Consider the following 18,750-nt stretch of genomic DNA (forward strand, 5'->3'; position numbering starts at 1 on the left):
GCCTCAAAGCCAATCAGTACGTCGGAAAGATCGGGCCGTAGCTCTTGCAGAGGCAGTCGGTGATTGGTCCCAGCAGGGGCCTGCTGAGTCCGCAGAACCTAGGCAACTTGCAAAGCTTATTTTTGTTTCTCAAACATCCTAGGGGCTGCGGTGATGATCGTCATTGTGAACATAATCCCACGCACGCAGACCTTTCCCTGGGAGAGCACTTACGAGCCTAGTCCTTAGGAAGATGCGTTTGCGGGCAGGGAGAAAATGAAATAATAATTCTGGAGAAATTCTTCCCCAGAGCGTACAATATTAAGCCCTTCGGACTTCCCTAATGACAAAGATCATTTACTTCGGAGTCTGAGTGAATAGGAAGCATCTGGGTCAGCAGAGGGTGTTAGCCTATAAGAAAGACCACAGACTCCGAGGGAGGTTGGGTCGTATAGCTACCTCTCTGGAAAAGTCTAGATGCCTGTCTCATTTCAAAAGGCTCTTTCTTGGAGCCCAGATGTCAGTGGTCTTTCTTGACTGGAGTAGGTGCTCAAAGGCTCGTCTCTGAGGTTCTTTAGCAAAAACCAAGCAGAAAGCTCCCTTTGAGGGGGATGCTAGGAGGAAGGAGTGGGAGGGTAGCGAAGAAGTTGACAAGTTCAGGGTCAGGGCCTTGGCAGCTGTTGCGCTCTGCAGTTTCTGCTGGTTAGAGATTGGGAGAAGCTGTCAGCCTCCTTCCTCAGAAGGGACATGTGGATAAGGTTACCCATGTTTTTCTTGAATTCACAGAATGCAAGAATGGCATTCCAAGGTCTACAGTTGGAAATGCTCCCCAGGCTAAACGCAGAGAGACTGGAGAAGTGGCTCCAGAAAACCAGTTCTTCTAGACTTCCAAGGCAGGGGCAATTATGGACAGTCGAGGTTCCCTTCGAGGTTATCTTGCCATTGTAGGATGGGCTATGATGACCCATCTCTTTAAATGCATGTGCAAGTCTGGCTACCATATTTGTTACATTCTCGCCTCATCTTGGGCTGATTTTGAGACTCAGAACGAACAAGACCACAGGTATGATGTTTGGGTGGCAAATATTAAAGAGGCTGGAAAATAATAAACAGCTGCGGAACTCAACATCCACCGTTCAACCCCTAGATCATTTCAAAGTCCTTGGTGCGATAATCTGACATAACAAAGGTCCCACTGAGCCTTGTAAACTTGATCAGGACATGTTTATTACACCGTAAGTGAATAATTGTTAAATAAAATTAGGTAAGGTGAGCGACACAGTTAAGACCAGTAGTTCTTCTTTGGGACTCTACTGTTTTTCAGATGAGGAAAACACTTTCCAGAACACTATGCTTGAGAGATAGAAGGCAGGTTCCACTCAGATGAGGTATCTAAAGTAGTCAAACTCTTAGTAACATCCAGTAGAAAGGCAGTTGCCAGCCATTGTGGGGTAGAGGGGGGAGGGGAGTTGTTCCAGAGGTATCATTTTTTTGTAAGACAAAAAGTTCTAGAGATCTGTCCTGCCATTTGGCTAACACTATTGTACTGCCCAGTTAGACATTCACATGGTAAATTTCATGTATTTTTTTACCACAATAAAAAATAACGTAAGATGTTAAAATGGGTTAGGAAACCAAGGGGGCGCCATGTAAAGACCTTTGACAAGCGTTCACCTGTGGAAATCTCTTCTGATTTATCACTCAGTTGATTCTCTTTTAGATTCAAGGTAAGATGATGTTTTTTCACTGTCTCTTGAGTGACACCAGAGGTAGCCAGGAGGATGCCAACTCTAGAAGACGCTTCCAGAATTTTTAGATCCTAAAAGTCCCCAGCGGTATAGAGATGGCAGAATTAGTTACAGGCAAATTGCATAAGTTACAGGAAAGTTTCCAAAAGTTCCATAAGTTACAGGCAAATTTCCATGGCAGCCACCATGCTCTAGATTACTGTCTATGCATACATATGGCAAAATGTGACCCGGTTGTGATTGTGGTGTTACGGTGTGGTATTAATGAGGCAAAATGGGATAGTCCGTTTCTGTCCAGTCTACTGCTTTACTGTTCATTGAGCAGAGGGTGGCATCTTGGGGTGGAGGTGGTGAGTGTTATATTTGATTTTGCATGTAGATGAAGTTCTTATTATAAACTGTTCCTGTGGGTAAACAGTCAATTTGTATTCAGCCTAAAATAGTCATTAATAGGGTCATCTAGTTAGTATGAAAATGGAATTTTCTTTTGTCTTTAAAAAGATCATCCTTCTTGTTTCTATTTCTTTTACAGTCATTGGCTGCCAGCTGCATAAACATGGGCCCCAATTTATAACTACATAAGGCCTTCAATTTTTTGCTGCAGGTTGAACGAACCACCATTTTAGCACTGGTCCTGGGAACCATCCTCCCATTCGTGGATCTCCTACCCCTCGGAGCAGCCATGTATATCATCACATGGAAGGCAGGGCTTACAGGCAGCCTTTCTACCCAGTGATGGGAAGAAAGCACTCAGATCCAACCTAAGGGGAATGGTACCCCAGGATGGGATGCAAGACTCTGAGGTCAGGCTTTTGCACAACGTGGAAGGGTTGAGGCCTCTGCTCACCTCCTCCCTGCCCCACACCGAGGGAAAGGACAAATAGTGAAGGCAGACCATGAGACCAATCCTCCTTTTGGGAAATCCCAACCCTATACCTTGACCTTTGTTTGAGTCAGACAGTGATACCCAAAGGGGGTAGAAAGACAGTGCAGGTCAGAGTGCAGGCAGGCAGAGCCCAAGTGAGCAAAAGTCAGCCAAAAGAGACTGGGAGATGCCTCTAAGAAGTGGATACAAAGATAATCAGAATTGGGCCCAAAGATAGAGCAGAAGAGACACCAACTAAAATAAAGAGACCAGCTTAGTGACCATGTCAAAGAGAACACATTAGAAAGAGAAAAGCTGAACAAAAAGCAAATATCAGAGACTGCACTTGAGGGAGGTAAGAGAGAAGCACAACCAAGGAATGAGAACCAGAGAGACTGACAGTTATTAATCTTCTGAACCCAAGAACATGAGGATGCCAAGCTGTATTCTTCTCTGACGATGAATACCTTCTTCCTCCATCCTACTATTTCTCCAAAGTGATTATGCAGCTCATGCTGCTCGGCGATCACTTCTTCAAAGTTTTTAAGAAGTCCAGAGCAGCTTTGGGCATCATCAGATGAAAACTGTTAAATACCCATTTCACAATCAAAGTTAGCCCGATGAGGTCTCACTCTTTCGAAGATTAGATCTCTTGCGACGTTGGCCTCCAAAACTCAGTGTCCACCTAGGAGAGCCAGAAAGATCTCTGAGCTGGTGGGGAGTCTACATTAGAGCCCAGTGCTTTCCTGCTAGCAGAGATCTTCATCCATTTTCTCATATTTAATGTAGAATTATAACAAGCCTAGCCATCTTGTGGGATAGCAGGTGCTAAGAAAAGAACATGCTGTGAAGGGTGGGTTCTGTTGGCAAGAAAGAAAAGTGCATCTTACAGCCTCACAGTGAGGAAGGTAGCAGAAAAGCTCACAGCACATGCAGAATTAGCAAAGCCTGGGGCCTTCCAGGATTTGGGGCAAACAGTCCAGTGGACCCTTAAGTCCTGCTGTCCTCCCCGTAATAGCTCACTTAGCTCAGTGATTATGGACCTTTCAGAAGTAGAACGATCTTAGAATTTATTTTATCCAACTCCTTTATCAGAGTGTTTCAAAGATATTGAATAAAAGCCTAAGGTGTTTCATATGTAGAGCTTAAAAATATACCAAGTTAATGTTGCTCAAAGGAAAGTTTTGGCCTTTGAAAGGGGAAATCCCGTCGTCCAAAAAATTTGTTTTGCTGGAAGCACCTCATTTTCTGATGACACTAAATGATTTTAAGCATCTGGATAGACATGGCCTTTGATGCCACCACTGCATTAGGGTGACGAGGGTGACCCTCTCTGCATTAGCCTGCTCTCTCTGTTCAGAAGGCAAGGCATGACTGCTCACAGCCTTCCTGCGGGCCCCTTCTTGTTTCTCCGCTGTATTAGGTCAGCTTTCAGAGAAGAAGAATCAAGACCTATAGGTCCTAAAATTACTGATTCTCCAACTGACTCTTCTTTGTGACTTTTGGAAAAGGTGAGAAGTATATCTTTGACCAACAATGTATTTATTTGGCTATAGCTCTAGGTTGGGTTTTGTTGTTGTTGTTGCTGTTGTTTTTAATCTCTTACTATAGAACCTTTGGAAAGATGTTCAATCAACCTCGCAGCCTGATGTCTGTCCCTGGTCTTCCCGCCATGCCCAAACCTCGGTGCTGTCTCCTCTAACTCTGTGCTTGGCCTTGGGTGCTCATGGCGGTCGCTCAGTGTTGGAGCATGGCTGAGACTTCTACATGTCACCAGGCAAATCACTGGGCCTTTGGAGGCATCTCAAATTCCCGGTCTAGCCCTTTCTTCCAGCACAGGTTGCACTGTGACACGAGTCAGACGTGCTGGTCAGGAATCTATAAGGGGCAAAGAACATGGCGGTGTTTATTTTAACCTCGGCTACTCTGAGTTGGTGGGATGGGCTTTGTTGCTGGGCTCTGTAAACGGAGTAGGAGTAAAGAGTATTTGGATTACTGTGTGCGTGGGTCCCTGCTCTGTGGTCCTGGTGCAGGCCAGTCTCTCAGGGAGACACTCTGGGGCTCGAGGACCGCATCAGGTCGTGCCGCAGGGCCTGGAAGAGGCTACGGAGGGACTGGGCCCAGATGTCCTTCTGATGCCCTTGGGACAGGGCTGTGCGGTAGGCCGTGTAGGCCAGGGTCAGCGCTGTCCTTTCAAAGTCCTCTTTCTTGAGGATGCCGGGGTGGCTGGAGAGGCTGGCAGTCAGCCGGCGGATGTCCGGGATGCGCTTGGGGATCACGTCGTTGCAGATGGTGCGGAAGTCAGAAGCCTTCCTCAGGGAGGCGAGCTCCTCGTCCTTGATGGAGATCTGCAGGTCAGGGCTGATGTCAAGTTCAGCTAGCAGGAACTGGAGAGAGAGGAAGCATTCAAGCATCACTGAGGACATGATTGTATTTATTCATTATCACGTATGTTCTTGTGGGGAGGCAGCTAGCTGCGCCTCCAGTTCCGACTTTCCCACGAGCTGTGTAACCCTGGATGAGTTACTTAACTTCTCTGAGCCTCACTTTCCTCCTCTGCGAGATGATCAGTGACAACAATACTGCACTGGGATATTGTAAGTAAGTGAGACTAATACAGCTGGCGTCTAATACAGTGCCTGGCACAGAGCCACTATTTCAAGGACTGCTTATTATTCCTAGTGCCCTGGCCAGAGCACCAGTCCCTGCCTTCCTTTCTTCCTCCCACACACCAAAGATCTCCTGGAGCACAAACTGACTATTTTGGGTAATTTAAAATCCGAAGCTGAATTCGAAGAATGCAGAGAATTGTGCTAGGAATTTAGGTAGGATACAGAGATCTGTCCTCATTTCTCAACTGTTCTTTAAGAGTAGCAAGGAGTTTTCTATGTGCTTCCCCGGCTCCGAGCCAGGCTCATTCCAGGAACCTCATAAATACCTCTTGTCTGAATTCTAACTTGTCTCCCTGTCTCCGAGTCCTCCTGGCTCTAACCCATTCTCCATGCTACTGTCTGCTGTCTTTCTAGAACAGATCTGTTCCTGTGGCTCCCAAGTTCCAGACTTGGCCAAGTTTGTCCCCCAGGGCAGGATTTGAAATCTCTTTGTCTTCTGCCAGCTCAGCTGCTCGGCCGGCCTCCGTAGGCTGTGTCTCAGCCAGACAGTGCTGGGGCGTGGAGGACGTGAGAGGATGTCAAGACAGGAGGGGAATCTGGGAGATCATTGTAGTTCCTCATTTAACAGTGGAGGGGATTCAGGCCCAGAGTGGGTGACGCAATGTCACCCAGTTGATGGGGGCAGAACCAGAACGACAGCTCCGATCTTGAACCTGGAATTTGATCACTGAACCCATCCAAGCAGCCTTGGGGGATTCACCTGTGGCTTGGAGGAGGAGTGGGGTGTCAGGGGCCTGGGAGGGGGGCAGAGGAAGAGAGCCTCGGGGCGGCCCTTGCCTGTCAGAAACGGAGCTATCCCAGCTGTGAAGTTACTGGAGACATGGCTCTGCTTAGACACCAGGCGTGGCATTGCCCGAGCCCTCCAGACCAGTCCTGCCTCAAAGCCTCTGCTTGGAAATGTTGCCTGACTCTGCGGCTGGCGGTGGTGCCTGGGGACCAGACGGAAATCTCTTATTTTGCCTTGACTGAACCCCTGATGCCATCATTCCCTGTCACAACGTGTGGGAAAGGGGAGGAGAGGCGAGGAAGACCTGACTCTGGGATGGGCGGGAGGCCACGAATCCACAAAGTCGTCTAGACCAGTCCCTCCGGCGCTTAGGTCCCTTCTCCAAAATACACGTTTTTTGCGTGACTTCAGTTGACCACCTTCCCTTCTGCCTACCTCATAGAGCAGTTCGACCTCCTCCAGGGAGCTCTGCAGGACGGGGTTCAAGGGCATCGATGAGGATCTCTTTGGCCGATGGGCAGCAGGAAAGAGCACGGCTGCAAGAAACGAGAGTTAGCTCGAGAGGCTGCGGTGTGCATGCGTCCCGGAGGCCAGCCAGCCGGTCTGGAGGGTGACCGACGCCAGGTGGTGGTAGACCAGAAGCGGGGAGAGGTGGCAGATGACACTGGGGTGTCCCCAAGAGCTCCCAGGCATGTCAGATGTTACTGTTTCAGGCCAATGATTTCAAACCTGGCTGCTCACCAGAATCATCCCAGAAAGTTTTGAAAAAATACATATGTCTAAGGGTATGTATGCCCTAGGGAATGTATGTCAAAATATAAAACCGAAATGAGCAAACTGACACTCCCCTCCCAATTCAATAGATGAGTTCTCTAATAATACTGTTCCCTTTATCAATAGGAGGGGCTGGTTTATATTTATTGACAATCTTTTTATTTTATTTTATTTTTTGGTGAAAAAAATCTTTATTATTTTATTTTATTTTTTAAAAAGATTTTATTTATTTATCTGACAGAGAGAGAGAGATCACAAGTAGGCAGAGAGACAGGCAGGGAGAGAGAGGGAAGCAGGCTCCCTGCTGAGCAGGAAGCCAGATGCAGGGCTCCGTCCCAGGACCCTGAGATCATGACCTGAGCCGAAGGCAGCGGCTTTAACCCCCTGAGCCACCCAGGCACCCCTTGATAACCCTTTTAATCAGAGGAGCAGACTTCTGGCTGGTCCCCGACCATCTGAGACATAGCTGCCAAGAATGTGAATACAGGTGACAAAGTATAGGAAGGGAGCTGCCACAAGACCCTCATGCTTGGCCGTAGGGGTGTGAGGAGCCAAGCTCAGCGCTTCCCCCAGGGGCTGGCTGATTTAGAGATACGTTTGGTGGAGTCAATGACTTGTCAGTGTTATGCCTTGGTGCTTGCATTTAGAAGTTGGAGGAAGATGGATAAGCTGCTAGAGGTAGAGGAGGGAACAGAATCGGGAACGGACAGAGAGGACAGGTGAAGAAGACCAGCTATTACGGAGTATGGGAATACTCAGGACAAACTGCCGTTCCCAGGATCATGCTGGGTGGGAGCAGACAGCCCCGTTCACCCCGCAGCCCCACCTTGTACCCGGGCACTGTGCAGGAGTGACTGGTCACCCTGCTGCCTGCTGACAAAAAAAAGATGCACCTTCTTCAAGACATTGGTTCTTTTCTGCTGGAAGCTGGGGCAACCCACTGTAAAAACCCAAGAGATTTGGAGTAAGTAGCGCCCCCTGAAGTTGTGTGAACCCGAGTTGCACAACCGTATGTCACAGCTCTCCTTCTTGATCATGGTGTCCCTCCCTATACTCTGGCTAAGGAAGGAAGGGCACTGCCGAAGCATTTTAGAAGGTTTTCTATTGGAAATGATAAAAATGAAACATCTTCAGTGTAAAGGACATTTCCTGAAAAGCTCACTGATGGGCATCTCCTACTTCATGGAAAAAGGTGGTTGGGTGTCGTATTGCTATAATACTGTTTACTCTGTAACTTATTTATTATTATTTTTAAATATATTTTTAAAGATTTTATTTATTTATTTAACTGAGAGAGAGCACAGAGGCAAGGGGAACAGCAGTGGGAGAGGGAGAAGCAGGGTCCCCCCTGGGCAGAAAGCCTGATGCGGGGCTCCATCCCGGGACCCTGGGATCATGACCAGAGCCAAAGTCAGGTGCCTAACCGGCTGAACCCCCCAGGCGCTGCCTGTAACTCATTTATTATCTCTAGCACAGGTTCCTCCCGGGCTAGCATAAATATGGTTTCAGCACCCCCCACAGAGCCTGGCAGGCTGACACAATCCTTGCATCAAAGGAGGCCTTGACGGGCAGAGTGACCATCTCTGCTTCCCCAGGGCACTTCCCCAGAGCCTATGAATTGCCAAGCATTAGGTCCTATGCTGGCAGTTTAGCAAAAATTGTTTTCTTTGCCAGCAAAGTGCCAACTTCCCACAGAACCATGGTTTTTAGGGCTTGAGAAGACCTTGGCCTCTGTTCACTCATTGCCTCTGCCTACAGTATCAGGTGGACGGAGGCATCTCCTGCTCCACTGACTTGCAACCTTGACCGCACATTAGAATCACCCAAGGGGCGGATGCGTGGGTCCTGGCTGCAGAGGCTCTGATGTAATGGAACAGGGTGCACATGGGACAGGAAGATTTTTTTTCCAAAGCTTCCAAGGCTTCTAATGGCAGCTCCTTATGGCAGCTGAAGTTGAGAATCAGAGGGTGGTTGGCTTGACATTGTAGAGAAGGAGCTGCCCCACCCCTTTGGCCACTCTTGGGTTAACCCAGTGGTTCTCACCCTTGACGGTATATCAGGATAACCTGGGAGCTTGGGAAATCCTGAATGCCCAAGGCCAGCTCCCAGGTCATTACAGTGGGCAGGCATTGGGTTATCCGGCCCCACAGCCAAGCAGAGGGTGCCCTGTTGCGAGGCACACCCCACTCTTATCTGATGGGGTCATCAGAAGAGACCAGGGCCAACTTGTCCTTGGAGACAAAGGAGCAGAGGCCCAAAGAGGGTGCGTACTATGACTTCACTTTCTCCTCGGTGGGAGATGACACCGGGATCAGGTCCAGTCCTAGAATGAGATGTGACCTGCTTTTTTTCTGCGCGCCCTTCTTTTCTTCTTACCATGGAAGAGTGGATGAAATCCCCTTCCCAGGATAGGATCCGAGAGCAATTTTATTTCTTTAATTCTTGTCCCCGGATTCCATTCTTATTGTGAAATTACAGGTATTGGTCCCTTAGGAAAAAAAAATTCATACCCCAGCAGGTGAAGAGGATAAGAGGGAATGAATGCCTTGGGCATGGAGGCCTTTCTGCTTCCCCGTCATCTCAGACTTGGCGTTGGCTGCCTTCCAGGAAGTTCTTCACAGCTAAACTGTCTCCCTGTGAACACCAAGACCCCTTTAACCCACACACCCCAAGTGGACCCTGAGTTCTCAAAGAATGGGCAAGAAAATACTTCCGGATTCAGAGCTCAACTTAATAATGAAAACACTGTTGTTTCCAAGAGTCCTTATTCTGATTCTTTTAAAAATGATAACACAGTTTGGGGAAGACCGTTAGAAATAGCTTCATTTTCAGGGCACCTGGGTGGCTCAGTGGGTTAAGCCTCTGCCTTTAGCTCAGGTCATGATCTCAGGGTCCTGGGATTGAGTCCTGCATTGGGCTCGCTGCTCAGCGGGAAGCCTGCTTCTCCCTCTGCCTGCTGCTCCCCCTGCTTATACTCTCTTTCTGCCAGATAAATAAATAAAATCTTTAAAAAAATTAAAAAAAAAAAAAAAGGACGAGCCAGGCATTTTTAAAAAGCCTCACAAAACCAAAACAGCCACAGGGACTCCTCAGGCTCTGCTGGGGTTTTCCTGTCCTGCCAGCAGCTAGCTCATTGCCCACCTTGATGGAGGTCATTGTTAAGTTCGCTGTGGGTGATTAGTAAACTGCCTAGGGCAGCCCAGCCTTCACCAAACTGATGGGAGGGAGACCTGAGGATGGCCATTAGTGACAACACCTTCTCTGAGAGAGGGGACAGCGGGGAGCTGTGTGGGAGGCTCCAGACCGGCAGAAGGGCCCCATCTGAGCACAGAGCCTCAGGCAAGCAGGCTACTGGGACAGGTTCGTTGAAATCATTGACTTTTTGTGCCTTTTGCTTAATGTAAAACTGGGCCAATTTATTTTCCTCTTCTCCACTCAATACTCGGCAACCCGCCCACTCTCCAGCTGTTTCTTGAGGACATGAATATGCGCACCAGGGGACATCAGAAGCTTCCACGTCTCCTAGCACGAAGGTCTGCTGCACACGGCTGGTCTCGGGGCAGGAGGACCGTGAGCGTCTCCCCTTCTCCCGGATTCCCTGGACATAGGAGCCTTTGCTGGGGGGACATTGAGGGTCTAGGATACATTGGACAGACCAGCACAGAACAACGGATTTGCTTGCTACAAGTCATGCAGGTGCACTGAGCCATTGGGGATCTGGATCCAGAGATTCGAGAGTCCTGTGCTAGGGCATGTTCTGTCCCTGTCTTCTGCTCAAAGATGCGTTGGGACCGCAGACCCAGGTTGCTAGAATGTGAAGCTCAGATACCGTAACGGCACATGAGCCCACGGTGTGCTAGTCAGCGTGCCCTGGGCTTTCCGTCCGCACTTTGGGAGGTGAGTACTAACATGCCATTGCATAGATGAAGAAACGTGCAGGTTAAGAAACTTGCCCTAGGCCACCCAATTTGTTTGCCGTAGGACTGAGATTAAATCCAGACCTCACGGGCTCCCAGACCCTGTCTCACTGATAGGGAGAACAATGCTATCTTTCTATAGGTGTATCGGGCCTCAGCCTGGGCTCAGGAAAGATAGCGTAGTTAATTATGAATGAATGCAGTTGGTATGATACAGATTCTGAAATGAACCATACGTAATTTTTTTTTTTTTTTTAAGAGAGAGAGAGTGCGGTCGAGTGGGGCAAGGCAGAGGGAGAGAGCATCTTAAGCAGGCTCCACACCCAGCACAGAGCCCGGTGGGGGCCCTGATCTCACGACTCTGGGATCATGATCTGTGCCGATATCAAGAGTTGGTTGCTTAACCGACTGAGCCACCCAGGCGCCCCTTGCCACACACAATTTTAAAAATTCTCTAACTTTGATTTGTAATCCTGTGACATGCAAGGTCCCGTCACTACAGGCCTGTGATCACTCTCCTACATAGACCCCCCAACTCCTTTGCTCCCCCTTTGTGCCTCTGCAACCACTTGGTGGAATCATAGCCCGTCTCGTCCCCTGTCCCCTGCCGAGCCTGTGCCCCCGAATGTGGCCAGGGGAAACCACAGCCATGTTACCTGTTCTCGTTCTGAGCTCACGACCGTTCCGCTGGCAGAGGCCTCTCCGTGCCGCCCGACCGCGCTCTGGCTCTCCTGGTTCCCCTCACTTGGCTGCCTGCGTCTTGTCCACTCACTTGGACTTGTCCTCAGCCCCTGTGCCTGTGCGCCCCCCAGGGCAGACGTCTCCCTGTGTGCGAGTGACCCGTCCATGAAGGCGCTCTCAGCCTTGCACCTGTTCTCTCTCCTCTCCTGCGTCTGGCCTCTCCCCTCGCTGCTGGATCTTGCGCATCAGCACGAACACTTCGGTCTTTGAAAATTAAAGCCCGCAGTACCAGCTGCCCTGCTCACCTCCCTCTTCGCGGTGCGAGCCCCTCATCCCCGCACTCAACCCTCTTCGGGCCGCACGCACTGCCGGGCTGACCTCCAGCCTCGCCCTCCCGGCCCGACCTCAGGCTGCCCAGCTGCCGGCGGGCGTGTTCTTGCCCCTTTGTAACAGCTGCCTCTCCTGACGCCAGACCCAGGCCAACCCCAACACACACACACACACACACACACACACACTCACCCAGACCACCCCCATACCCTTGCCACCCCCCACCCCCCATGCCACACACGTACCATGTATGCACACACACACACACACACACACACTACCCCCCACACTCCCCATGCCACACATGTACCACGTACGCACACGCCAGACGCATGCCACAAGGCAGACACATACGCCACACACCACACCACACACCATGCACTCCACACATGCCACATATGCACACAGCAGACACATATCATACACATACACACATACACCACCCCCACACCCTTACTACACCACACACACACACACACACACACCCCTGCACACCCCACGCTTACACACATACCACGTACCCATACACCAGATGCATGCCACACCACACACACATACACCACACCACACACCACACAAACTCCACATATGCATGCACCACACCCTCACACCCCCACACATACCAGACACATGCCACACACACAGGCACACACACCACACACATGCGTACACCCTACGCCCGCATCCCCCACACAAACACTCATACACACCATGCACGTGTGAGCACTGCTCTCCCCGCACACCCATCCTGCTGTCTGTGGTCTTCCCCACCTCTCCCAGTTGCTCAGGCCAAAAACCTTGGGATCATCCTCTATTTTTCTCTTTCACATCGCACATGCCTCCAGTCAGCGAATCTTCCCGGCTCTACCGGAATCCGTCTACTACTTGCAACATCTCGGCTAGACTCTGGTTCAAGGCTTGGGCGCCTCTCCTAAAGTTGTCTTAGCTTCCATCCTTGGCTCCCACTCTCGTTCTATTCTATTCTTTTTTTTTTTTTTTTATTCATTTATTTGAGAGGGAGAGAGAGAGAGCATGTGTGAGCAGGGGGAGCGACAGAGGGACAGAGAATGTCAAGCAGATTCCCTGCTGAGCCTGGAGCCCAATGTGTGTCTTGAACTCATAACCCTGAGATCATGACCCAAGCTGAAATCAAGAGTCGGATGCTTAACCGACTGAGTCACCCAGGAGCCCCATCATTCTGCTCTTAATGCGTCTAAAGTGAGTCTGTGAAAACATAGGTCAGAGGCTGTCACTCCTTTGTCCAGAACTGTCAGGGCTTTTCATCTCACTCAGAGTCGAAGCCAAAGACCATCAAATGATCTTGTAGCTATGAGGTGCTACATGATTTGCCTTCTTCCTGCCTCTCTGAGCCTGTTATTTCCCCGTACCCGACCCCTGCTGCTGCCACCACAGCCACAGGCTTCTTCACTGCTCTGTGAGCATACCAGGCATCTTCTGCCACAGGGCTTTTGCACTTCTGTTTCCTCTGCCTGGGATACTTTCTCCAGGGATTGCATGGCTTACTACTCCGTTTCCTTCAGGCCTTTAGTCACCTCCTCAGGGACGCCCTCCCTGATTTCTCTATTTAAAATTGTGATCCTTTATAGTCTGTCCCTAATTTATTCTCATCAAAAAAGCCAGATGTCTTATTTATAGACATGTTTATATCTGTTTCCCTCACTTCCTGAGGGCCTGGGTTCTTGTCTGTTTTGTTCGGTGCTGTATTCCCAGTGCATAGCATCCTGCCCACAGCTATTGAAGGAGTACATGATCCCACAGAAACACATTAATTACCCTCGTCACGAAACCCCATTCTTTCCAAACAGAGTGTTTACTAAATCCTTCTCTCCCCTCCCCCGCAAATTTTAAAATAGACTCCATACCCAGTGTGGAGCCCAAGGCGGGGCTTGAACTCCAGACCCTGAGATCAAGACCAAGCCGAAATCAAGAGTCAGATGCTTAACCGACTAACTACCCTGTGCCCCTAAGTTCTTTCTTTCTTTCTAACAGGATAATTCTAGAACTTATTTTTAGTTCCAAGTGCCGACTAATTATCAAAATGTAGATGTGGTCTCCTATCTCTACCACCTCTTCCCTTTATCTTCGAGGAGCCTGCATTCCTGCCTGGGAGAAGCTCCTTTTAATAATCTCAGTCAAGGCTGACACCTGTCTCCCCGACACCTCCGAGCTTTCTTGCCCAGACATACAGACAGAAGTCGCTTACATGGAAGAGCCCGTCTTTTCTCTGCAGCCTGACCTTCTCGTTGACTTCTTGTAATCTGGGGTAAAAATTTTCCTTCCCACAATCTTCCAAATATGTTTAATAGAACAGAACGGTATTAAGGCTAACCACGGCTCCCACACAACTGTACACGCCATTTGTACCAAGGAGCTTGCTGGAAAGGATTCAGACTGCGCACGATATCAAGCCAAAATACGATGCTTTTAACGAAGCAGTCGAAGCAACTCCATGGAAATGGCGGGTGTGGATAGGAAAAACTCTCCTTTATGAAAGATCTTTTGTGAGATCTTACTGATGTCATTTACTTTTCTGCTCCTGGGCCAACCCTTCAGAAACGCAGTGACATTCTGAGGGATCCAGGATCTTGGCCCGGTGTGTTGGGGTCTTCTGGGAGTGGTCCTGAAGGGGCCAAATTGCCCCCCCCGACCCCCCCCTGCCCCCCTGGGTGGGGAGTCCTAGGGCTGCAGGAAGGACCTGAGACTCTGATGCCACAGACGCGGGGTAGGCGACAATATCCAGCTCTAGCCTTCCAGCTGAGTGATCCGGGGCTCCTCGACTGCTGGCCGGTCCTCCAGTTTCCTTACCTGTGTGCGGATGGTCACCGGGGGTGACTGGGGCTGCGGGTTGGGGGGCGCTCAGTTACACGAGTCCCGTTAGTCAGTGCTTACTGGACACTCATCACAGGCCCTTCCCTTCATGCCTGAAAACACATCCAGCACTAAAAGGGACTCCTGACAATGACATAAATTCCACCAGGTAACTGAAGGGCCAGCCTTCCCTATTAACCTACTTTTAAAAAGAATAATTTGCATGTATTTAATAAAAACAGTTAAAGTATGTAATACATACATTTTTTTCCCCTTTCTTCTTCTTCTTTTTTTTTTTTTAAAGACCAGTTAGTTCCCCTCAGGCCCCCAAGTGGGGTTCTGGCAGGACCTGGGGGCTTGGGCCAGGTGTGTCCGGCTTCCGGACGGGCCTCGCTAACCACAGGGGAGTCATCAGGTCTGGGTGATGTTGGTGGGGCTGGAGCAGCGGGCTGGCAGGGCTGGCATGGAGAGCCGCCTCCCAGGGCGGAATCCTAGAGAGCGCGTCTAGGGAGAGGCCCCGAGAATGGTAGGAAAATGTCCTGACAGCAGGGTGTGTTCTTTTTGGGTTTATTTCTACATTTCCACTTGGGGGCAGGGGGTGGGGGAGGAGGGATAGAGGTGGAATGGAGGAGGGTTTTTGGGCAGAGGGGCAGGAGACGTGTGGGAAGACCCTCAGGCTGAGTCAGAATTCTTCTCTCTCTCTCTTTTAAAGATTATTTATTTGGGGCGCCTGGGTGGCTCAGTGGATTAAAGCCTCTGCCTTTGGCTCAGGTCATGATCTCGGGGTCCTGGGATCGAGCCCCACATCGGGCCCTCTGCTCGGCGGGGAGCCTGCTTCCCTTCCCCTCTCTCTGCCTACTTGTGATCTCTCTCTCTCTGTGTCAAATAAATAAATAAAATCTTAAAAAAAAGATTATTTATTTATTTGACACAGACACAGCCAGAAAGGGAACACAAGCAGGGAGAGTGGAAGAGGGAGAAGCAGGCTTCAGGTTGAGCAGGGAGCCCGATGGGGCTTGATCCCAGCACCCTGGGCTGAAGGCAGATGCTTAAGCACTGAGCCATCCAGGAGCCCCGGCTGGGAATTCTTCTAAGTTAGGCGTGGCGCTGGGGTGGGGTTTGGGGTAAGGATGAAGGCGAAAGGAAGAGTTAAATACATTAGGAAAAATTATTTTTATTTGGGTGTGACTCCCATTCCGTTTTGAAAAAATGGCAATTGGGTATTCCTTTTATAATTAGGAAAAAATGTTAAAAATGAAAAAAAAAATAAACTATCTGGAAGACTTTTGATGATGGTTGGAAGGACGCTATCACTTGTTGACTTTGCCGGGAACCACTAATCTAGGATTTAACAAAGCTGCCTCATCAGTGCCTCTGTTCCAGCTGTGCTGGCTTCCTGTCTCTAGATAGATTTGTTATTATTATTTAGGGGCCGACCTTCCCCACGATGTTGCTATAGAACCATCTGTTAAGTGAGAACCTCAAATTTTCCTTAATGAATTTTTTTTTGTTGGTTTAAGTGATAGGTAATAATTCACAATTGATAAGCTTCTTCACCATTTACAAAACATTTTATTTACATTTTGAATATGGCCCTCACCACACACAGTGAAGATTAGCTCTGTTACGTGATTTGTTAGTGAACCGAAGCTCAGAGAGGTTAAGAGACTTGCCAGACATCACACAGCCAATGAGAGGCAGAGCTGAAATCCTTGAATTTCTTGCAGGATTGCCCATGACGTGGCTGTGGTGTTTACAGCCTTGTTAGATATCCACTTATCTCATTTGGCTTTCTAACAGCCCGTGCATCGGGGGGTGGGTGGGTATTACCATCTTTTTCTAATAGGCAAGTGGGGAAGGCTCCCGGTAGCACATAGGGTTAAGTGGCCGAATGTAACGCCATGGTCTCTTTGCTCTCCTAAGTGTTGCCTCCAAAATTCGCGCACATCATGAACAGGGAGGGTGTGATGTTTCCAGAAAAAAAAGGAAAATGCTCCATTAATTATTTGCCTCTGGGTATAACAATCATTTCACAGCTCAGCTCAGAGAAAGCTCAGAGAATTGGCAAATCACTGATCTCAAGCTTGAAAGTGAGAGAATAAAACCCAAATAAGTGGATGGCTTTTGCTCCCACCTGTGTCAGTTCATTTGCTCTGTGCATCTCCCGTCCACACCGGCGGCTCCTTCTTTCCCCAGCACTTTCCTTGAGAACCTGGAGGCTCAGCCCCACCCCCACCCCTCCCGCCATGCCAGTCTGACGTCCTCTTTTGGATCTCTAGAAACACCTATGGGCCTGCCTTTTTTTTACAGTGCTTCTGGGGAGAGAGACCTCAGCTGAGTTTAGGCAGTGGAGAGGGTTGAGTTCTGCACAGAGGGGTCCACACTACTGCTCCCTTGGTCCCCAGCAGTGATCATGCTGCCAGGCTCTACCACCTGGAGCCAGTCCTGAGCATACAGAAAAGATGCCATGGGGTCCTGAGGGAAAGGGATTTGGCCACGAGGGAACAGCCTTGCCGGGCTCCCTCCTTTTTGAGGTGGACCACTGGGCGGTGGGAGCTCACTCACACCTGAGGGAACACTAAAGGGTCACTCTTCTCCTGCCACTGGGCCGGCTCTGCCCAGATGGAAAGATTGTCCACCCCTGCTCAGAAGCAGCATGGAGACCTCCATGTGGACAGCCAATGCCCTGGGCCTCTTGTCGGGATCCCCCATTTAGCAGGCCTTCTGCACCCCAGCACCCACCGTCCCACGACACTAGCATCAGTCTTGGTACCCGCTCTTCACAGGCCCTGCCTGGCTGCGGCAGCTGGGGGTGGGGGAGCTGCTCAAGAATGCTCACATTCTTAGAAGCAAAGATGACTTAGCTCTGGCATGTCAGAAAGGCATGCCCTCTGTGCTCTTCACCTCGACTGAGTTCCCTCAGCGGCTTTGGTATTTTTCAGTGTCCCATCCCTCATCAGCTTCTAGCACCTTCTAACATGTCCAGAAGCATCAAGCCATTGGCAGAGAGGAGATAAAAGGGGGGGGGGGTGATGTAGGGCTTCTGATCTCCTTTTACCACCTTATTCTTTCTCCCCCCAATTCCTATTTGTATTTATAAAAGAGTAATGCACGTCAAGCAGACAAATAGAAAGCAACTTACCCCTGCTCCACCTATGGGACACAGTAGCCTGGGCATTGTAGCACAACAGCAGAAGCAGCAGCGTTTTCCAGCACATCTTCTCTTCCAGAAAGGTGAAAAGTTGTCCTCAAACCCAGTGGGACCTCAGGAGCTACAGGTATGCCCGTACCAGTCCGCCCAGAGCGAAGATATAGTTCGTACCCCCCTTCCCTTTACAGAAGTGCACAGATGCCCTCTCCTGCCCCAGAAGGGTGGAGGCAGAGGCAGCCTCTTGGGGGAGGTGTGGGGGGGGGCAGGAATTGGGACTTCTGCTAATTCGACTCTCTCCGGGATTGGGGGACTGGGCTTCCACAGAGAGACTCTGTTTTTGAGCACATCTGGAGTGACTCACGGGGCATGTGATCTCCTTGGCAGTAGGGCGGATAAATATAATTTCTGTACTTGAGTTCCATGTGTTGGATGGACCCACTGGAATTTTTCTTTAACAAACAGACTCGTGGAACTTGTTAGAGAGCCCGGCAGAGAGCTGGCTGCTGTCCCCGTCCACACACACACACATACACACACACACACACACACACACACACACACAGCAGGAGAGCCAGGGGCGAGGGCTGCAGGGAGAGCTGGGTGGCTTGGCTGGCAGACACAGGGGCTGACAGCCCAGAGTTGCCTTCAGGACAGCGGAGTCATTGTGGTGTCTGGGCTGAGTGTCACTTGCCGCCCTTCCCTGGAGCTGGACCTAGCCATCTTGGTGCCTGGCGTCAGCTCTGAGAGCCTTCCCCAGGCTGTACATGGACGGGGAGTCAGCAGTTGTGAGGAGCAGAGGTAGAGTACTGCTCTGGTCCATGGATATTGTATAAGCAGCTAATGATCTGGGGACCTGCGGTGGCCCTCTCCTCCCATTCGTGTTTATGACACCCCAATTTCCGGACTGTATCTAGCTAGACCCGGGACCAAACCACTTTGATTCTCCCAGGCAAAACAGTAGTGGTTTTCCATGATCTTGTTTTGGGTAATTGATTAATTAACTTTTATTGAGATGTAATTGACATATGACATTGCGTAGGTTTAAGGTGTACATGGGTTGATTGGATTTGGCACACT

At 49.8% G+C, this 18,750-nt stretch overlaps 1 protein-coding gene across 1 annotated transcript; it reads right to left on the minus strand.

The window, feature by feature from the left end:
- Nucleotides 1–1,184: 1,184 nt before the first annotated feature.
- FAM180A (family with sequence similarity 180 member A) lies at nt 1,185–18,025 on the minus strand. The gene is made up of 3 exons (XM_004741699.3): nt 17,665–18,025; nt 6,427–6,527; nt 1,185–4,979 (listed from the first exon to the last, which is right to left on the minus strand). The coding sequence occupies exons 1-3, from the start codon at nt 17,738–17,740 to the stop codon at nt 4,635–4,637; spliced, it is 522 nt and encodes a 173-aa protein (XP_004741756.1). The 5' UTR covers nt 17,741–18,025; the 3' UTR covers nt 1,185–4,634.
- Nucleotides 18,026–18,750: the final 725 nt, after the last annotated feature.

Source organism: Mustela putorius, unplaced genomic scaffold (genome assembly GCF_011764305.1).
Source record: "Mustela putorius furo isolate JIRA1106 unplaced genomic scaffold, ASM1176430v1.1 tig00003845_pilon_pilon_pilon, whole genome shotgun sequence".
In the NCBI taxonomy this organism is placed as follows: domain Eukaryota; kingdom Metazoa; phylum Chordata; class Mammalia; order Carnivora; family Mustelidae; genus Mustela; species Mustela putorius.

Bases quoted from the DNA above. Each gene is read 5' to 3' on its own strand.
- FAM180A (XM_004741699.3), bottom strand. From the start codon at position 17,740: ATGTGCTGGAAAACGCTGCTGCTTCTGCTGTTGTGCTACAATGCCCAG. The intron at 6,528-17,664 runs GTAAGTTGCTTT...CGTTTCTTGCAG, and splicing joins GTCCCATAGGTGGAGCAGGG to CCGTGCTCTTTCCTGCTGCC. The intron at 4,980-6,426 runs GTAGGCAGAAGG...CTCTCTCTCCAG, and splicing joins AGGTCGAACTGCTCTATGAG to TTCCTGCTAGCTGAACTTGA.